General features: G+C 54.1%; 1 protein-coding gene and 1 long non-coding RNA gene across 3 annotated transcripts in view; both read left to right on the top strand.

Moving 5' to 3' along the window:
- Window positions 1-18,231, top strand: part of PARD6G (par-6 family cell polarity regulator gamma) — a 91,955-nt gene that overhangs the window by 55,921 nt on the left and 17,803 nt on the right. Inside the window, exon 1 of one of the 2 annotated variants that reach the window (XM_030336249.1) lies at window positions 17,630-17,825. The exons of the other annotated variant lie outside the window; for it this stretch is intronic. Coding sequence (XP_030192109.1) covers window positions 17,735-17,825 — 91 coding nt within the window. The 5' untranslated portion in view covers window positions 17,630-17,734. Of the gene's footprint in view, window positions 1-17,629; window positions 17,826-18,231 lie in introns of those variants that run through there. 2 annotated transcript variants of the gene reach the window in all.
- On the top strand, window positions 1,786-4,403 carry LOC115528275. Its single transcript, XR_003973201.1, has 2 exons — window positions 1,786-2,085; window positions 3,804-4,403. It is a non-coding gene; the product is annotated as an uncharacterized LOC115528275 (long non-coding RNA).

Below are 18,231 nucleotides of genomic sequence, written 5' to 3'. Positions count from 1 at the left end.
CCCCCGTCTCTGTGGCTTCCGCAAAAATGTAGGAAATCGGGTGGTTGATTCTTTCCCTTGACTCTGCACGTTCTTGATGAGTGGTCGGCCCAGATTGGATTTTCCTTCTCCCTTCTCGTTCTTCCCCTCCTTCCCAGCAGGAGGGGTAAGTGGCATAAACCCTTAAGGCTGTTTGGGAGTTAGGCAGGGTCGGGGCCAAGGTCAAGGGGAGAATTCGCTGCCCAGTGACCGGCCAGGCTCAGGGAAAGACACCTAAGGAAATCACGTTGAGTGCCCAGAGGCCCGGACACAGTGCCCCCCTCACCCCCTCACCCCCTCACCCCTTTTGTCGTAGATCCACATCCTGTTTGAGCAGCACAGAAAAGTTAGCCCCCGGCATCGTCCCACAGACCCTTGTCCGTGACTGACCTTTGCCCTCTGTCATGCGTGTTCTGCAGATGCAGACTCCCTTTGGTTTTCCAGGTGGGCGTGACCAGAGCTGTGCTGAAGGCGTTGCTCCTTCAGACTCTGAATGCCCTCCCCCCCCCCCGCACCTCCCACCCCCACAGATCTGCTGCCCCACCCCCCCTCCCTGGGGCGGCCCCGGAGCAGAGACAGCCCAGGAGTCTGTGTGCCTGTCGTGGGCAGGGTGAGGGCTGGCCACTAGGACACATGAGGAATCAGGCTGTTGGCTTGTCAGTTTCCCAGAAGACAGAGGCTCTGGAGAAGTCTTCCCGCCTTGAGTGCAGCCCTCAGGCCACAGCCGCGGTGACCACAGAGCTCACAGAGGACCAGAGTGGCTTGAGAGGCGGGAGTGCTGGTCCTTAGCCCTGGGCTGGCCCGGCATGCTCTGCTGGGTGGGGTTTTGTTGAGATGGCCGCAGTTGCTGGAGGTCACGCAGAGATCCTGTGTACGCAGCCCGCGTTCCCCGATGGTGACACTTTACACTGTGTGGCAAAATGTCACACGTTGACACGATCCGCCCATCCTGTTCAGGTCTCCCCGGCTTCCCACACGCAGTCACTTGTGTGCACTCATGCAGTTTTTAAGGGCAAATCTCAGCACTGCGATACCTGGTAAAATCAAACACACAAGGAAACATCCGTATTTACTGTCTGTGGCAATATGTGCTGTTTCATGGGACTGATTTCCCCTGTGCTTGTTTCCTGTGTTTTTTAGGGCTCAGCGAAGGGCTCCTTACTTAAGCAGTGGCTCACCTGCGGCCTGTGTCTGACACCTGTCAGTACTTGCCCTTGCCTTGTGGCCAGGCCCTTAGGGCTGGGCAGTGTATGAGATCTGCATTCCCAAGGCAAGTGGGCCCCAGGGGAAGCCTGCAAGGCTGACTTGTGTTTTTATTTGTTCCCGTTTTTACGTCTGTCTCCACTCCCTTCTCCCGCTGCCCCGGCCGGCCGCAGTAACGGGCCCTTCCCTGAGTCCCAGAGCAGCCGCTTCCTCTATGGTCTGGGGCTTTGGGGGGTTTTGTTTTCGGTTTTGATGGGAGTAGGAAATATACTTTAAAAGTACGATAACTGGCTCTAAAAAACACTTACATTTTCTAAATCCAGACTTAGGGTTAGCATGTGTCCAGGAGTCTCTTCTCACTGTGCTGGACTTTTCCAGGTGGAGACATCAGGAAAAATGTCTCCTCCTCGCACACACACTTGAAGTCTGGTCGAGCACCTGCTCTGATGTACTGCCTTTCCCGTCCCCGCAGCCCTGCTCCCTCCTGTTGGCCGTACTTCTGTTACTGATGCTTTCCAGGTAAAACATGAGTTCCACCAGCTTCAAGAAGGTGTCCCTTGGGTCCCACACATCCCTCCTGACCTGTCCCGACCTCTGTCTTCATTGCGACTCTTCTCCATTTTCTGGGCCATTCCTCCCCACGACCCTCAGAGTAAAACCACAAGCCTGCCCTTCCAAAGCATCTCCTCCAGGAAGCCTGCCAGGATTTACTGTTCTCTAGTCAGAGGACACAGTAGGGTGCTGGGGCTGCTGGGCAGTGGGGCCACTGGATCCAGAGATGCTGCCTGTGGGGCCTTCGTAGAAACAGGCTGACGAGGAGCTCGTCGTGTGTGTTGGCTCAAAGCTCGGCACCCTCACTTCCAGGTACACGTGGGTGTTCACCGGAGAGCGGTTTGGGGGATCAGATGTTAAAATAGGGGCACATCCTTCCTGCGAGCCCTCGAACTTAGAGACAGCAGATTGCAGGAACAGGCTGTGAGCCGAGAGCACGTGCTGTGGACCGCATCGTTGGCTGCAGATCTGCACAGTGAAGCCTCAGCCCCAATGTGAGTGTCGTGAGGAGGCAGTTAGGGTTAAATGAGGTCATGGGCGGGGCCTGGTCATCACAGAAGAGGAGGAGCACGGTCTTCCCCACCAGAGCTCCTCTGCTGGGCAGCAGGTCCACGAGGAATGGCATAAACCACCCAGCACGCCGTGTTTTGTTACCGCAGCTGGAGCTTACTAACAACGTGTTTCCAATTCTGCAACAAAACAGTTATTAAGGTGTCACTTTACGTATTATCTGTATGCCATACTGTGATGGTTGATTTTATGTGTCAGCTTGAGCCTGAGGGATGCCAGGGTAGCCGGTAAAACATCACTTCTGGTGCATCTGTAAGGGCGTCTCCAGAGCAGACCAGCCGACTCTCTCTCTCTCTCTCTCCTTGAGCCGGAGCGACTTCTCCTGCCTCAGCCAGCCGAGCTCCTGGCTCTCTGGCTGGCCCTCCATAACGTCCTGAGCCAGTTCCTGTAGCAAAGCTCTTCTTCCACAGGTGCTGTGCACGCCCCATCGGTTCTGAGAGCCCTGACTAGTGCACACATGTTTCCTTGCACGACATGGTCTGGGGAAGCGTGTGCCAGACTGTGATCGGGAGGGGCAGGATTACCCGGGCGTTTTCCTTCTGTCTCGTGTATTTAATCCACTCGAGGCAGTCTGCCCCCAACACATGGAGTTGAATGTGCTGTCTGCATATTGTTTAGAGGAATGAACGCGTGAGAAACAAGGGAGCAGAGGGTAACGGGGGCTTTGCAGTGACACCTTCACTTCCGCAGAGGAGCCGTGCCCCCGGGTCTTCCTCTGCATCCCACGTGGCGCAGCCACGGGAGCACCTGGGTGGCCCCATTACTTGGCACTGTTGAAGGGAGCTGTCACTGGCCCCGAGGGCCAGAGGACCAAGGAGGAGACGGGCGGGAAGCTCTTGTCTGGGCCCCGCTTCCAGGAAGGGGTATTCTCAGCCAACTTGGCTTCTCGGGGCCTCAGGAAAGTCCCCCGGGAGTGGCTGTCTGGCCCACTGCGTCTGCCCCTAGTCTATGGACCTCAGGGATGCCGGGCTTGAGGGCTGGGCCCCAGCACACGGCTGCGCAGCCGCAGCAGGTCGGAGGATGGTTCAGGTGGTGAACTTCCAGCAGGCCTCTTTGGGTTTCGTGCTCAGGATCCCTGGGAGATGTGGGCACCGGCTCAGGAATGGCAGGTAACTCGCCCTGGGCTGACAGGGCTGGACCGTGGGCCGGGCTTCTTCCTGTGTCCTGAAACCACGAAACTAAGAAGATCAGGTTCAGTGACACACTTACCACTGACCTCAGTGTTCACGTCAGTAACTGGGACCCTGAAATCAGCAGAGTGTTGGGAGCTGCCCAGGACTAAGGACACAGGAGCCCCAGCATCCTTCATGGTGTGCTTTGAAAGTCCAAAAGCCGTGGCAAGGTATTTCAGAACTAACTTCATTTTTACTTTGAGGTGCTTTCCAGAAAGATCTGTTGTTTGAGGAAACTTCTAATGGAAAAGAACGAACGTTGGTTTGTGCTTTCTCCCCGTTTTGCAGGCGGGTCAGGGACCAGTTCTTGTTGTCTTGGCCTGCGTCTCGCATTCTCCTCCACGATGGGCTTTTCCAGCAACCCAGAACAACGCATTTCCTAGCACACATCACACTCATGTGAATTTGGGGAAACTAGTAGCTGTACTCGTTGGTACTTAATCCCTTAACTCAGAACTTTCCACACTGCATAGTGGGTTTGTTCGTTTTTACGTCATGCTGGTTCCAGACAACTTCTGTACACGCCTGGTATTTGGGGTCGGACGTCCTTTCCGGGACAGACAGAAAGAGCTCACAGACCAGACCCCAAGCGCAGGGTGTTATTTGTGTTCCTGTTTTTTTGAACCTGGGCCACAGCTGCCTTACTTAGAAATGACCTTGGGGTCAAACAGGGACATGACTTTGGATGAGGTGATGGTTTCCTAAATATGACACCAAAAACAACAAAAGAAAAGACAGATAAACTGGACTTCATCAGAATTCTAAGCTTTTGTGTCAAAAGATACTATCAAGAAAATGAAAAGAACCAACAGAATAGAAGGAAGGTATTTGCAAGTCATTTTTCAGAGACTTCTATCTAGAATATCGAAAGAACACTCACATCAGTATGAAAAGACAGCACAGGGCACCTGGATGGCCCAGTCGGTTGAGTGTCTGACTTCGGCTCGGGTCACGGTCTCGAGGTTCATGAGTTCGAGCCCCGCGTCTGTGCTGACAGCTCGGAGCCTGGAGCCACTTCGGATTCTGTGTCTCCCTCTCTCTCTGCCTTCCCCCTCTCGCTCTCTGTCTCTCTCTCTCTCAAAAATAAGTAAACGTTTAAAACAAAGTAAAAATAAAAAATAACGATAATAAAAAGACAGCCCAGATGAAGGTGGGCAAAGCATCTGGATGCGCTCGTCTCCAGAGATGACACACGAGTGGCTAGTGAGCACAGGAAAAGGTGAAAGATGGATAAAGACAGACGTGGCAGAATCTTCAGGCGGTGCTGGTTGGTGGGAATGTAAAATGGTGCAGCCATTGTGGAGAACGTGGAGAACAGTTTGGGGGTTCAGAAGGTGGACATAGAGCTACCGTCTGGCCCAGCGATTCCACTCCTAGGGGTACACCAAGAGAAATGAGCGCATGTCCACGCGGAAACCTGGACACCCGCGTCCACAGCAGCATTATTCACAACAGCCAAGAAGCAGGAACAGCCCAAGGGTCTGCCAGGGATACAGGGGTAAGCCAAATGTGGTCCGTCCGTACCACAGGGCCGATGATCAACCATGAAAAGAAGTGAAACACTGGCGCCCACTGCAGTGTGCATGAACCTGGGGAACACCACGCAAAGTCAACGAAGTGAGACACAAAAGGCCACGTGTTGCGTGAGTCCACTTGCGTGGACACTCAGAACACTCGACCGACACAGAAAGGAGAAGAGAGCTTGATAAGGATAGAGGGAGGAGGGCCCCGGATGTGCGTTTCTTTGGGGTATGACGGACATGCTTTGGAATTACATAGTTATGATGGTCCCACAACATCGTTACTATTCTAAAAACCACTGCATTGAACACTTTGAAATGGTGTAAATGGTGAATTTTATGTTGTATGAATTGTATCTCAATAAAATAAAACTTCAAGGCAAATGCGCAGGAATGCTGCACACGGGCCGGTGACACCCAAGTAAACAGCTGGACAGGTGCCTGTGTCCTGGAGCACTTGGTGCCCCGTGCTGACCTCCCCCACCCCCATGACTGGGGCAAGGGGTGTGGCAGGTCTTCCCCAGGGGATTCCAGGTGTGAGAAGAAAACATAGTAAAGTACTGACAGTGATGACCCGGTAGAGGGGGTACAGCTCTATAGATTTTTAAATTTATATTTGCTTCCATCTTTTCCCATAGTGAATATGGGTCATTTGAGTTAATTCTTTTAGTAGAGGGAAGTAATAGCCCTAACCCAAACAAGAGGCTTCTCAAATGCTCTCCAAGGAAGTTTAAACCCTCTTCTGCTACTCCCTTCCCTGTGTCTCCTTGCCTTGGGCTTGGAGGGTGGGGGGAACATTCCAGAAACAGGACCCCAAAGTAAGTCAGGAATTTTATGCCCTAGGCTTCCTTTCTTCCTGTAGTGGTAGAAACAAAATGTTCTTTAAAATTACAGAAAATACTACCTAGGTGAAAACTAGCATTGTGTTTTTCGTCAAAAGAAAAGCTTGTTGTCAGTTTCTAGCCTCTCTGAAATCTCACGTGAGGAGAGTTTATTTTGGAAAAAATGTGTTTTAAAGTGAGCGGAAGGAGGGCTCAGGACTGGCGATCTCGGTGGTGGGTTTGGGTCTTGTGACAGCAGGATCCAAACTGCCTCCCTCCCCCTCAGCCCTGAGTGCCTGCAGGGCACACCTGCATCCCCACCTGGCGTCAGGTTCTTTCAGCTTCTCTGGGCAGACAGGTGTGTCTCAGCCCACCTGCCAGGGCCATTCGTGACCTGGGCATCCTCCTACCCTGCCGCGCACTGAGCGGATGGAGGATCCAGGGCTCCGCCCACCGCGAGGTGGGTCTCGAGCACATTGTTACTGCTAATAATAAAGAACTGAAGATTTCTAATGACACAGTTTACACTGTGAAGAAGAGCGGATCCACAGATACGATTATCATAAGCACTCGCTCTCTGCCGACTTCTGGGGAGGGGGTCAGCCGCCCTGAGGCTGCTGGGTCGGGGGACGGCGAGGCTCTCAATCTGGTCAGTCGCCTGCCCTGCCTGCCCAGCACCACCCCCTCCTAGGCTGAGGGGTGGGTCCTGCTGCGAGAGAAGGTGATTGCTCAGGACCGAGCCCTGCCGAGCACCCAGTGCTCCTTTGTCAGCCCAGAACCAGTCCCTGGGGCGAGATGTGCTGACAGGACCACAGAGAGCCTATCTGGAAGGTGCCAGGGAGGCAGGACAGGCAGGCCAGCAGGCCTAGGGGGAGGGAGGCAAGAAGGAAGGAAGGGAAGGACGGAGGAGAGAGGGAGAGAAAGAGGAAAAAAAAAAAAAGAAAAGTGACAACAACCAAGTTCAGAAGATACCACTGTGCTACTTAGAAACAGATCCTGTAACTTGAGAACTGAGAGTCCCCAAAAGCCAACTCTAGATCAGGGACCACTGTTCAGGGACAGAGGCACCCTCCCTGCCATGGGACATTGCAGCTCACCGAGAGGGGTCCCCGCCTCCAGGGAGCTCTGTGGGTGACCTCAGGCCCCGGCCTCTTCCCGGCCTCTCCCTCAGAGCCTCCTGACAGCATCTGCCCGGGCCCTGCCAGGGCCAGCACCGTCTGCCCTGTCCTCAGTGTGGGTCCGCCTGCCCTCGTCCCACAGGTGGTCCTCGGTGACCTGGAACTTCCAGGTCTTTCCCTGATAGGGTCATTAGTAGATGAACTTTGACGGGTGCTGAGTGTCCGCGCAGAACCCTGTGAGCGTGCAGCCAAGAACCACAGGTGCCTCGGGGTGGGAACCCTTCGTGTTGGTCGTGTGATATCGTGCCTGTAAAGGACCGAAATGCGCGTTTGCCTTCAGAGATCATCTTAGTTGCTCTGGAAAGGGGTCCTGGGACCACAGCTACAGGAGGGGCCCTGATTGGCCTAAGCCATGGGACGCCCAAGCCCTTGACTGAGGAGTGGGTTGAGAGGTCTGCAGGGAGCCCCCAGCAAGGAGGAGGAAGACAGGCTGACCTGTGAGCACCCAGCCCTGCAGTTTACAGCTGCCGAAGCCACACGTCCCCTGCGTCCTCTGAGCTGCTTGACACCAGAGTCCAGCAGACTCCGCCAGTCTTCTTACTGTGCATTCGCCTGGAGTCCTTTTGTAAAAATGCTTATTAAACTTGCTTTGAACGTGGGACCAGCCCCGATAAAAGCAACCGCAATGCCAGGACAGATGTTGGAGCACATAAATGCGTGTTCCCAGGTGCCCTCCCGCCTGCCCCTCTGGTGCTCCCAGCAAGTGGGGAGGAGGAAGGAGAGTGCGGGGAGGGAGTCAGCTGGTGGGCCAGGCGGAGCCTCTGACAGCGAGACCTGTGGTCCCGGGAACACCCCCCTCTGTCCCGAGCTGCGGTGCGGGGCAGCACGAAGGTGGGCTCGGGGACCACCTGATGCCTCCGAAGCCGCGGACGCCTTTGTAACATGTGGCACAGTTGGTTTTGCAACCTAGGTGGCAGACGTTTAAAATGTTGACATTTCCGGTATCTTTAAGAGTAGAATCTTGTTCTGACCTGTTTCTGATCCAGTAGTGTGGTTCCTCCAGAGGGTTCTGTGTGTCTGTCCAATTATGGAAGCGAGAGCTTCTCGGTCTTAACGACCCTTGGACAAGCTGGGACTGGAGGAGGCATTTTTACGCGGTGAAACCACTCTGTCCCCTCCCCTGCTGTCCCCTTCACTCTCCCCTGCTCTCCCCTCAGTCTCCCTCCTGTCCCCTCCCCCTCCCCTCCTTCCCTCTCTTCTTCCCCTTCCCCCTCTTTCCCCTCCCCCTCCACGCTCCCTCCTTTCACTTTTCCATTTCTAGATTTCCTTCACCCTGAAGCCAGCAGCCACTTCCTTGCAGCACTTCCTGTAGGGTTTTGTCCCCAGGTGACTCTCCTAGGTGACTGAGGTGGGACAGACTCAGTGGCTCATCTTGTGATCCTGATATCAAATCGGGCTGATCGGTGGCTCTTCTCTTCACGATGCCTTAAAGTTGAGGGAGAGAAAGAGACCCTCAACTCCTGGGATGAGAAGTGGAGTCTGCAGCAGTGAGGCAGGTGGGCGAAGCTCGTCTTCTGGTTCCTGCATCTGCCTGAGCGTATGCATGGAGCACCCCGTGGACACCCCCGCAGCCCTCACCCTGGCCAGCCCCTGCATGTCCACAGCATCTGTCAGGCATCACCGTGGCTGCCTCTTTGCAGAGTAGAGCAAGCATGTGCACAAGGCCACTACCATCATTGCAAATCAAACGTAGCATAGGTGGTGTTTTCTCACATTTGTGTACTTGTGTTGTCACTGTGAGACCCTGGTTGCCTGGGGATGTACAGGGCAGGGCACGCTTTCCAGCTGGAGGGACAGCCTGGACCTCCTGTTACACTCGCACCGAGAGCCCTTAGATGTGCTCACTGTCTGACCTGGCAAATCTGGTTCTGGGAATTCACCTTAAAGAAAAGATCAGAGGGGCACCTGGGCGGCTCAGTGGGTTAAGAGTCCGACTTGGGCTCAGGTCATGATGTCCTGTTTCGTGAGTCCGAGCCCTGCGTTGGGCTGACAGCTCAGAGCCTGGAGCTGCTTCAGATTCTGTGTCTCCCTCTGTCTCTGCCCCTCCCCCGCTTGCGCACATGCTCTCTGTCTCTCTCAAATATAAACAAACATTAAAAACAAAAACGAGGGGCGCCTGGGTGGCGCAGTCGGTTAAGCGTCCGACTTCAGCCAGGTCACGGTCTCGCGGTCCGTGAGTTCGAGCCCCGCGTCGGGCTCTGGGCTGATGGCTCGGAGCCTGGAGCCTGCTTCCGATTCTGTGTCTCCCTCTCTCTCTGCCCCTCCCCCGTTCATGCTCTGTCTCTCTCTGTCCCAAAAAATAAATAAACGTTGAAAAAAAAAATTAAAAAAAAACAAAAACAAAAACAAAAACGATCAGCAGTGTGCACAGCCACCTGACTCTTGTCTGTAAGACCTCAAAGTTTGGGTTAAATAAATTCAAGCAAATTTATACAGCGGAATCTTACGGAGTTTTTAAAAGTATCTCGAAGCAGAATATTTACTGACCAAATGTTTCCAAACCATGGCATTAATGGGAAAACCATCACACTATACAGCAGTATAGTGTGTATTAGAAAATACAGCAGTGAGCGTGTATTGTTTCTGAAATGAGAAGAAAAGGCATTAATTAAAGCACAGCCACCAGCAAAAGAGCAGCCGTACGGGACACAGGTGCCCTTTGCGACAAGAATGCTTCGCACTCTGGGGCTGGAGCCCTGGGTGCGACCTGTGCCAGCTGCCCCGAGGAGGTGTCTTGTACATGGGGGAGGGGGCTGTGATGGGTAGTTCACACTCCAGCTGCGCGGGGTCAGCGGGCCATGGGGGCGGCGCACAGACAGGCACGTGAGTCCCACCCCAGAGCACCTGCTGCCATCGACCGCTCCCAGGCCCTTGGACGCCAGCCCCGCAAAGGGGGCGCAGCCACGCGGAGGCCAGTCTTGGTGCTGACGCGCCGGCCCTGCCTTTGGGCTCTTGGGGGCCACCTGTCCCTCCTGTGGGGTGGCCCAGGCACCTTCCACCATCTCGGGGGCACGAAGCCCTCTCTCCTAAAGGGAAGGGGAGCCCGGCTCCGAGGCCACCAAACAAAACCCCTCTTCCCTGTTCTGTCCTTGATACAGATTGTCAGTGTTCCTGGTTCCAGAATAACCGAGGCTGCCTGGGACACACGTGCTGGTTGGCTAGAGCTTTGTTTTATTTTTGCCAGATAAGCAGCAAGGCTGACAACATTCACTTTCCCCCTTACCCGCTGCCCTGTCCTGATGACCGACAGGAGACCGTGTGCCACGGGTGTGCGTGTTCCCAGGTAGGAACGCACCGGGAGCCGTGGCCGCTGCTCTGCCATCGTCCGGAGCTGGTGGGCAAGACAGGCCCTGACGTCCCAACGAGTGGGGGAAGCTGAAGCTAGGAAGCTGTCCGGCTGGCCCCTGGGCCGGTCTGCCCTCCTGGTCTGCTTCCCCAGGGGCTGTCCCCCGTCGCACCGCTGCTGTGGCCTGTCTGTCCCTGTAGACACTTCTAGTCCTGGAGTTGACTGGGCAGGGAACTACGTGTGGGACCGTGAGCTCCTGAGAGCAGGTGTCACCTGGCCAGTGTGCCTCCTGCAGACTCCAAAGGAGCTGTGAGCTGAGCAGACGGGTGGCCGGGAGTCAATGGCAACTATTTTAAACAGTTAAAACAGTTAAAAGCTCACGCATTTGATCACATTAATTCAATAAGCGGTTACTCTGTTTTGTAAATGTCAAGCTTTGACTTTCCTGTTAGCTCCTGTTTTTGCAAATTATGCCATAAATATTGAAGCATGCCCACAGGTGCTTCAGGACTGATGCTGGTGAGGAAGGGTGTACGGGTTCTGTGCTTGCAGAAGTATTTACTGAGGGCCTCTGGCGGACAGCTGCACCATGTGGGGGGGCTCGAGGCAGCTCCTTCCTTGGCCCCAAGGTAGCTGCTCAGTGTGACGGGTGAGGGGAGCAAGGCGCTTTCCTTGGGCGTCACCCCCCGGCCATCAGGTAGAAGAGGCGTGCGGTGTGTCCCAAGTGCTGGGCAGCAGGAACCAGGGAGTGGCCAGGGGCAGCTGGGAACTTTCCAGGGCACCAGGGACGGAGGTCCCGCAGAAGAGACTGTGTTTGCAGCTTCTCCCCTTCGTGGGGGAGGGTCTGGGCTCCGGGAGCCTAGTGCTGGCCGGCTTGCCAACGTCCCAGCCAGGTCCGTCCCAGGTCAGGGAAACCACAGGCATGGGGTGAGAAGAGGGTCTTGCCTCTTTTTCAGGCCGACAAACTGCGTCTTGTGCTCTGTCCCTTTGGCTCCTCATCCAGGTGAGACGCACAGGTGGCAGGCATCCGTGCTCCTTGGGGCTATAGGGACATGGGGCCCTGGTGGGCTCTGGGGGCCCAGACTGGCTCTAAAAGGGGAGCCAGCTCCAAAAGTGTTTCCGTTGCAGGACAGGAGACAGGCAGAACATGTGGTGACTTCTAGATCTGTCCGTCCCCTCCCCTCCTGTATCCTGGAGGGCTGCTGTGCCTTGTTTTAGAAGGAAGGGGCGCCTGGGTGACCCATTCGGTTGAGCGCCCGACTCTTGATCTCGTCTCAAGTCATGATCTTATGGTTCATGAGTTTGAGCCCCGCATGAGGCTCTCTGCCGACTGCAAAGCCTGCTTGGGATCCTCTCTCCCTCTCTCTGCCCCTTCCCCACTCGCTCGCTCTCATTCTCTCTCTCAAAATAAACAACAAACATTTTTTAAAACAGGAAGACAGGTCTTAAACTTCGCCCCAGTTTACAGAAGAAGTGTTTTCGGTTTCTCAGTGCTGCGTCGGCTGTGGGCTCTCCTCCGTCACACCTGGGCCGCTCCTGGTGAGTGGAAAGTCTGGACCCTTTCCCACCCCTGGTCGTACACTGATTGACAATGGCTGCCGACTGCTGGCTTCTCTGGCCTCGATGCAGGCTGTGGGCTCTGTGAGGCAGACAGAGGCCGTGGGCACAGAGCGGGCAGGTGCTAGTGCGGGAGTGACCACCCCCTGGCTCCAGAGCAAACCAGGGTCTCCTGACGGATGCCCGAGGCTGAGAGCCCCGACACAGCCCTGCTGCTTCCCGGCTCTGGTGTTGGGGTGCCCACCAGCCCAGCTGGCCAGGGTAACTGTCTAGGGGCTGCGAGAGTGGCACCCACACCTTGTAGAGACTTCCAGGCACTTCCTGTAGCTGGTCTGCAGCATTGAATTATTAACGCATAGTTTATTTTAAAGAAAATGGTTGGTTACACCAAGGGAATGGTTTGCTTTGCGTCTGAGTCCTAGAATGATTTTTAGCCTTTTATGTTTTCAGATGTTTTAAAAATTGATAGACTTCATTTTTTCAGAGCAGTTTTAGGTTCACAGAAAAATTGAGCAGAAAATACAGCAAATTCCCACATACCCCCACCCCACACACACTGTTTTTCCTACCAGAACATCTCGTATTGATGTGGTGCATTTATTAGGGTTGATGAGCTGATGCCGTCTTTAACCAAAGCCCCTAATTTCCAGCAGGGTTTGCTCTCAGTGCTGTTCTGTGGGGTCTCCCAAACGCACGATGTCACGTATCCAACGTAACCCTACAGCCAGAGGAGTTTTGCTGCCCTGGAACCCTGTGCTCTGCCTGTTCGTCCCTCCCTCCCCCAGCCGCTCAGCCCCTGGTCGTCGTCTCCTGTCTCCACGGTTCTGCCTTTTCCAGAGTGTCCGATGGCCGGAATCATCCAGACTGGCTTCTTCCACTTAGTGATGAGCACTCAAGGCTCATCCGTGTCCGTTCATGGCTTGCTACTGTGTTTCCTTTCAGTGCTGAACAATATCGTCTACATGAACCACAGTTTATTAATCCATCCCCCTCTGCAGGACATCATGGTTGCTTCCAAGTTTTGGCAGTTCAGAATGAAGCTGCTATACATATCCTTGTGCAGGATTTTGTGTGGAAACAAGTTTTCAGTTATTTAGATAAAACCAAAGAGTGTGTTTGCTGGATTGTGTGGTGAGAATGTTTCGTTTCTTTAGAAACAGGCACACCATCTTCCACAGCTGGTTGTACCGTTCTGCATTCCTTGGCCTTTCTCGTCTGTCTCATTGCTCTGAGGGACTCCACCCCTGCCCCTCACTTCCCCCTCCTCCCCACGAGGGTCCGTCCCTCACCTAGCACCACGTGAGAACACTCTGTGGGCGAGTGGGAGAGGACCCCCACCTGGAACACGCTGGTCTGAGGACACCACCTCGTCAGGTGCTGCCCACTAGGCCTGGCCCTAACCCCACCTGCGTCCCCCTTGTCACGGCCCCAGGGGTCCGCAGAAGTGCAGGAGCCATGGTGTAGTGCTACCTTAGTAACAGCTATTTTTGTCACGATCTTTCTGTAATAGCAGCAGCAAATTAAGAAATAGTGTGCTGGTCTGCCAGTTAAAACAAGAATATTTCTATTTGTTTCATCAGAATTCTTCGACAACTGTATGCGGAGGGTGAAGCTCCTGCCCAGAGGTCGGCCATTAGCCCAGCGGCTCTAGCTTGTGTCCCAGTGGTGCCATTAGGTCACAGGGGTCCTGTCAGCCTTGCATGTTTCTGGGATTGTGCTTGACTCTCTTGGCCTGGCCTGGAGGGCTCACCTGCTGGGTGTGCCTTCCGGGAGTCGGTCGCTGGTAGGAAGCCCCCCCGTGCCCATCACCCACCTTCATCTGCATCGGGTCCTAAAAAGCTGTGACATCGTACGTTTTCAAACTAGAGAGGATTCTAAGAAGCGTTTTCTCACAGAGTTGTCCCCACGGTCATATATGTGTCTGACATGGGCTAAAACAGTTCCTGACTCTGATCCGGCCTCCTCACCCGGAGGGAGGCTGGGGAGGCTGGTAAAAACCTGCCCCTTGCCAAGTTTTTAGTGCCGTCTTCCCGACAGAACCCGTCTAACTGGACCTGGGCAGAGGGAGAGAGACGGCGGTGGGGAGGCAAGACGCCTGCTCCCGCTTTTGTGCTCTGGCATCCTCGGGGAAGCGAGGCCAGCACCTCCTTCTCCTCCCGTTGGAGATATCTGAAAACAGAAGCAGAGAAAAAACACATAACTTAATTTGAGTAAAAATGTGTAATAGGAGGGGGGAGGTGGACTTTTGCCCGAATCTGTGGCCCACCCCCCCTTAGTTGTTCACTTTGGAGAAAATATGAGATTTAACATAGTACTTGATACAAAGAAGCTGTGACAGTTTTCGTCTTGTAAAAGTTATTTTAGGAACCAAAGTTGGAATCTTAGGAATGGGATATTCTTTGTAACAAAGTTTGTCCTTAAGATAGTTGAGAGTTTTTGACTAATAAAGTGCATATGCGATGGTTTATCCGTACAAGCGACAGGGAACATCCGAGTGCTGTGCGGAGCTGGATGCAGAGGTGGGGGCGCCCGGGGACACGTCCTTCCCGGACACAGAGGGAGCTGTGTGCTTTGCTGCCTATGCCGTGGCTCTTCGGAAAGTGGAAGAAAGGTTTCTAGCCGTACCTGCCCTGGGCCCGTGGCTGCTGGGATAGGGGTTTGGAGCAAAGCCGTGGCCAGCCCACTCCCCAGGAACCCCACGCTCGCTCTCCCTCTTCCTCACGAGGCCATCTGCACTTTTCCACGTTCGAACCACCCACTCTTTGACCGATGCCCAGAGACTCCTTCGTCTCTGGTATTCCTTAGCTCAGCAGTTTCCTTGTTATTCGGAATCAGCCAATGATCCGAGGGCATCAGCCTCCCAAGGGCTGTGGGGCTGCACCGCAAACCCCAGGGTCAGACTTGCACAAGTCCGGGGTCACTGGAAAACACTTCGTCCGCCCATTTACAAAGCAGGTCCTCGAAAATGCCCTGGACACCCTCATCCTGGGCCACGTTCTGGTCGTCCTCACCTCCAGCTACAAGTCCCAGCCGCACCCTGAGGAAGAAGGCAGGAGCCTCTGAGCCCAGGGAGCCTTGTGATGACAGACACTATGTGTCAGCCTGACTGGCCACAGATACCGGCAGCTCGTAAAACATCTCTCTGGGTGTGTTTGCCAGGGCGTTTCTGGAAGACGGAGTACAGCAGACCACCCTCTCCAGTGTCGATGGCCCTCATCCAGTCCCCAGTCCGTTGGGGACCTGACTAGAACAGGAAGGTGGAAGAAGGCAGATTCTCTTTTTGCACCTTCTCCTGCCCTGGGACAGCAGTGCTCTGGTTCTCGGGCTTTGGGGCTTGGTCCACCATTGGCTCTCCAGGGTCCCCAGCTTACAGATGCAGACCGTGGGATTTCTGTGTGAGCCAGTGTATAATAAACCTCTCTCTATACACCCATACCCCCCACGCGCGCACACACACACACACACACACACACACACACACACACACACATCCTATCAGTCTGTTCCTGGGCTGAGCGGCGTGTGCAAGGGTGGGAGGCCGCACCTGCCAGATTCTCTGGGTACCATCACAGCTGCTGCCCATTGTAGAAGCCCCTCTTGGGATCCTGTCCCACCTCCCCAAGGAGCACCTCTCAGGTCTCTGAGCCTTTGCTCGCTGCCCACATGTTATGCCTACACGTGAGTTTCCCAGTGGATGAGGCGTTCCTGGGATGGAACCACAGAGGAAAACCCAGAAGGGGGGAGGTCCTCTGCTCCTTGACACCCCATGAGGCCTCAGAGGCCCCTAGTGGTAGCAGTTTACTTCCTTTGTTTCGACTGCCCAGCTTCTGCTGAAAAGTAATAAGCATCCAGTGTGTCGACACTTCAGGCCACCTTTAGATTTGCTAAAACTTGCTTGAAGGTGCTGCTAAATAAACAAGGGTAGCTGAACATTCAGGGTTAGGGTCAGTGTTGGATGTTGAGTCTTGCCAGCATGGTGGGGGCCAGATGTTAGAGGCCCTGGTGTTGTGGGGTCCCTAAAGAAAGGACTGGTGTCGAGAAAGGACCCAAGTCAGCCCCTCTGGATCTGTGATGAAGAGAGCAAATCCCGAGGACCCAGTCTGGCCACAGACTGGTCAGGTCCTTCTGGCTGTGGATTTGCAAGCCTTGTGTCCATGGTCCGGGCCTGCACAGCCCTGCTCCTCCAGAGGTCACTGAGGACAGAGATGCATTTTGTAAATCGGCACACGTGTGGTGGCTGTCAGAAGCAAGAGTTGGCTGAAAAGGGCCACTTGTGTAATCTCTACTGAAGACATTTAGCAAAAAACTGAAACGTTATTTTGTTGTCAAATAAGAAACTGCCACTGAGAAGTTGTGTTTTCTTATCTGGCAACTAATTAAAGCCCTCATGATGGAAGGGTGGTTCCAGGGTCGAGCCCCGGACAGGGAGGTTGTGAGTAATTGTTTACCACAGAAACTTGTTGGTCTTTAGATTGAAATGGGGGAGAGGTATGGGTAAGTACATGCGTTTACTTTGATAATTAATACCAGTGTTCAGTTTCAAATACTTATCTGGTACAGATAGAATATCCTATCATTTAAAACAGACTAACAATCTTAATGTTGAAACACAGCAACGTACTATGTGTTGTTCAAGGAAAAGTGTGAAAACCAAAATTGTGCACAGAAAAAGTCAGGATGATTAAGGAACTCAGAAACCACCACCTTCACGCTGATATGCTTTTTGCGGGAACGGATAGTGTTTCGAACGAAAAATTTGCATTATTTGGAAGTAGGGGCTGGCTTTTGTTAGAACAGCTTTCTGACTTGTAGTCATGTAGATTTTTTGTCGTTGTTGTTGTTGTACGCATTTTTCTTTACTTTTGAGAGAGAGACAGAGCGTGAGCGGGGGAGGGGCAGAGAGAGAGGGAGACACAGAATCAGAAGCGGGCTCCAGGCTCCGAGCTGTTTTTTTAAACAAACCTAAGTCCAGACCTTTCCACCAAGAGTCTTCCCGGTGCCCCGCAGGCTGTGGAGGGGGGTCCGGTCAGCGGCACCCGACACACACCACTCCCCCCAGACCGCACCGCCTCATTGGCAGAATGAAGCGGGGTTTCCCAGCCGGCACTGCCGGGCGCGTGTTGTTTGGGGTGGGTGCGGCTGATAGCGGGAACACGGTAGTTAATGACCAGTGCCAACCTGACCCTATGGCCGCGGGGGCCGGGTGGTGCGGTATGGGGAGCACTGTTGGCAGGGCCGGCTTCGTCTCCGAGGAGGAGCACACGGGAAGAGTCAGCGTTTGTTTACAAGTCCAGATGGTGACAAAGTGGTAGCTTTGTCACTCAGGAAATAAGTGGAAGTGATAGATGACAACGTTTTCTGGCAGCTTCACAGAGGTTGGCGATTCAACACCATTAGAAAAAGCATTCATTAAAATGAGAAGTTGGCCGGTACCGTACTTTACATTGTTGTCAGCTGGGTAAATGAGGCTCCTCTGTTAGCATCGAGCACCCCAGGACCCAGTGGGTTCATGCCCTCACTGTGGACCCAGTGCTCAGGCAGGATGCTCGTGGAGAACAATATGGACCCTACAAAAAGCACTTAAACATGAAAGCTACAAGCCATGTAGCCCTTTAGACAAGAAGAGAGAATATCACGGAGGGGATGCCCCTTGAAGTTTGACAGATTTCAAGTCCAAGGAAGAGAGAACATGTGTTGACCGTCGCTTAGACTTGGCATGGGGGCGTTGGGATGGCCCGGTGAGCACGTAAGGCAGATGGGGAGGAGAGGCCCCTGCAAAGCGGGAAGACATGCTTAGCAGGCTGGGCCACGGAGAACCGGAGGTGATCCGCAGAGCCCCGACAGGCCTGGAGCACAGATGGGGACACGTGAGGTGCCAGGGGCCCGGGACCCGGGAGAGAAGAGCCACGGACCAAGACTCAGTGGAGAAGGGCCAGGCGCCACTGGGGGTGGGTCCAGGACCTGGTGGGGGAGGGCCACAGGATGACTGAGTCCCCAGCAGACTGTGACAGGAAGACCATGCTCTTAATTTCATTGATTTTTCTCTGTTGTTCCAGCTTCATGGACTCCCTTCCTGTCTGGATTATTTCCTTCTGTCTGTCCTGGGCTGCAAGGCATGGGGCCCAGAGGACTGACCGAGGCGCACCCGGCACCCCATCCCACCCCACCCCAAGTGCTGTCCTGGACTGTGCTTTATTTTCACCCTGGTCGGGGTTGGTTTTGTCCCTTGGAGATTATTTAGAAGGGTGTTACCTCCGAGTGTTTGGAGGTTTTCCTGGGTTCTCCGTACCAATCTCTACTTTGACCTCAGGCACCAGAAACACCATCAGAAAACACACGGCAGGATTTCAGGCT

Source organism: Lynx canadensis, chromosome D3 (assembly GCF_007474595.2).
Source record: "Lynx canadensis isolate LIC74 chromosome D3, mLynCan4.pri.v2, whole genome shotgun sequence".
In the NCBI taxonomy this organism is placed as follows: Eukaryota; Metazoa; Chordata; class Mammalia; order Carnivora; family Felidae; genus Lynx; species Lynx canadensis.
Note: the sequence above shows the minus strand (reverse complement) of the source record. Positions and strands in the feature narration are given on the sequence as shown.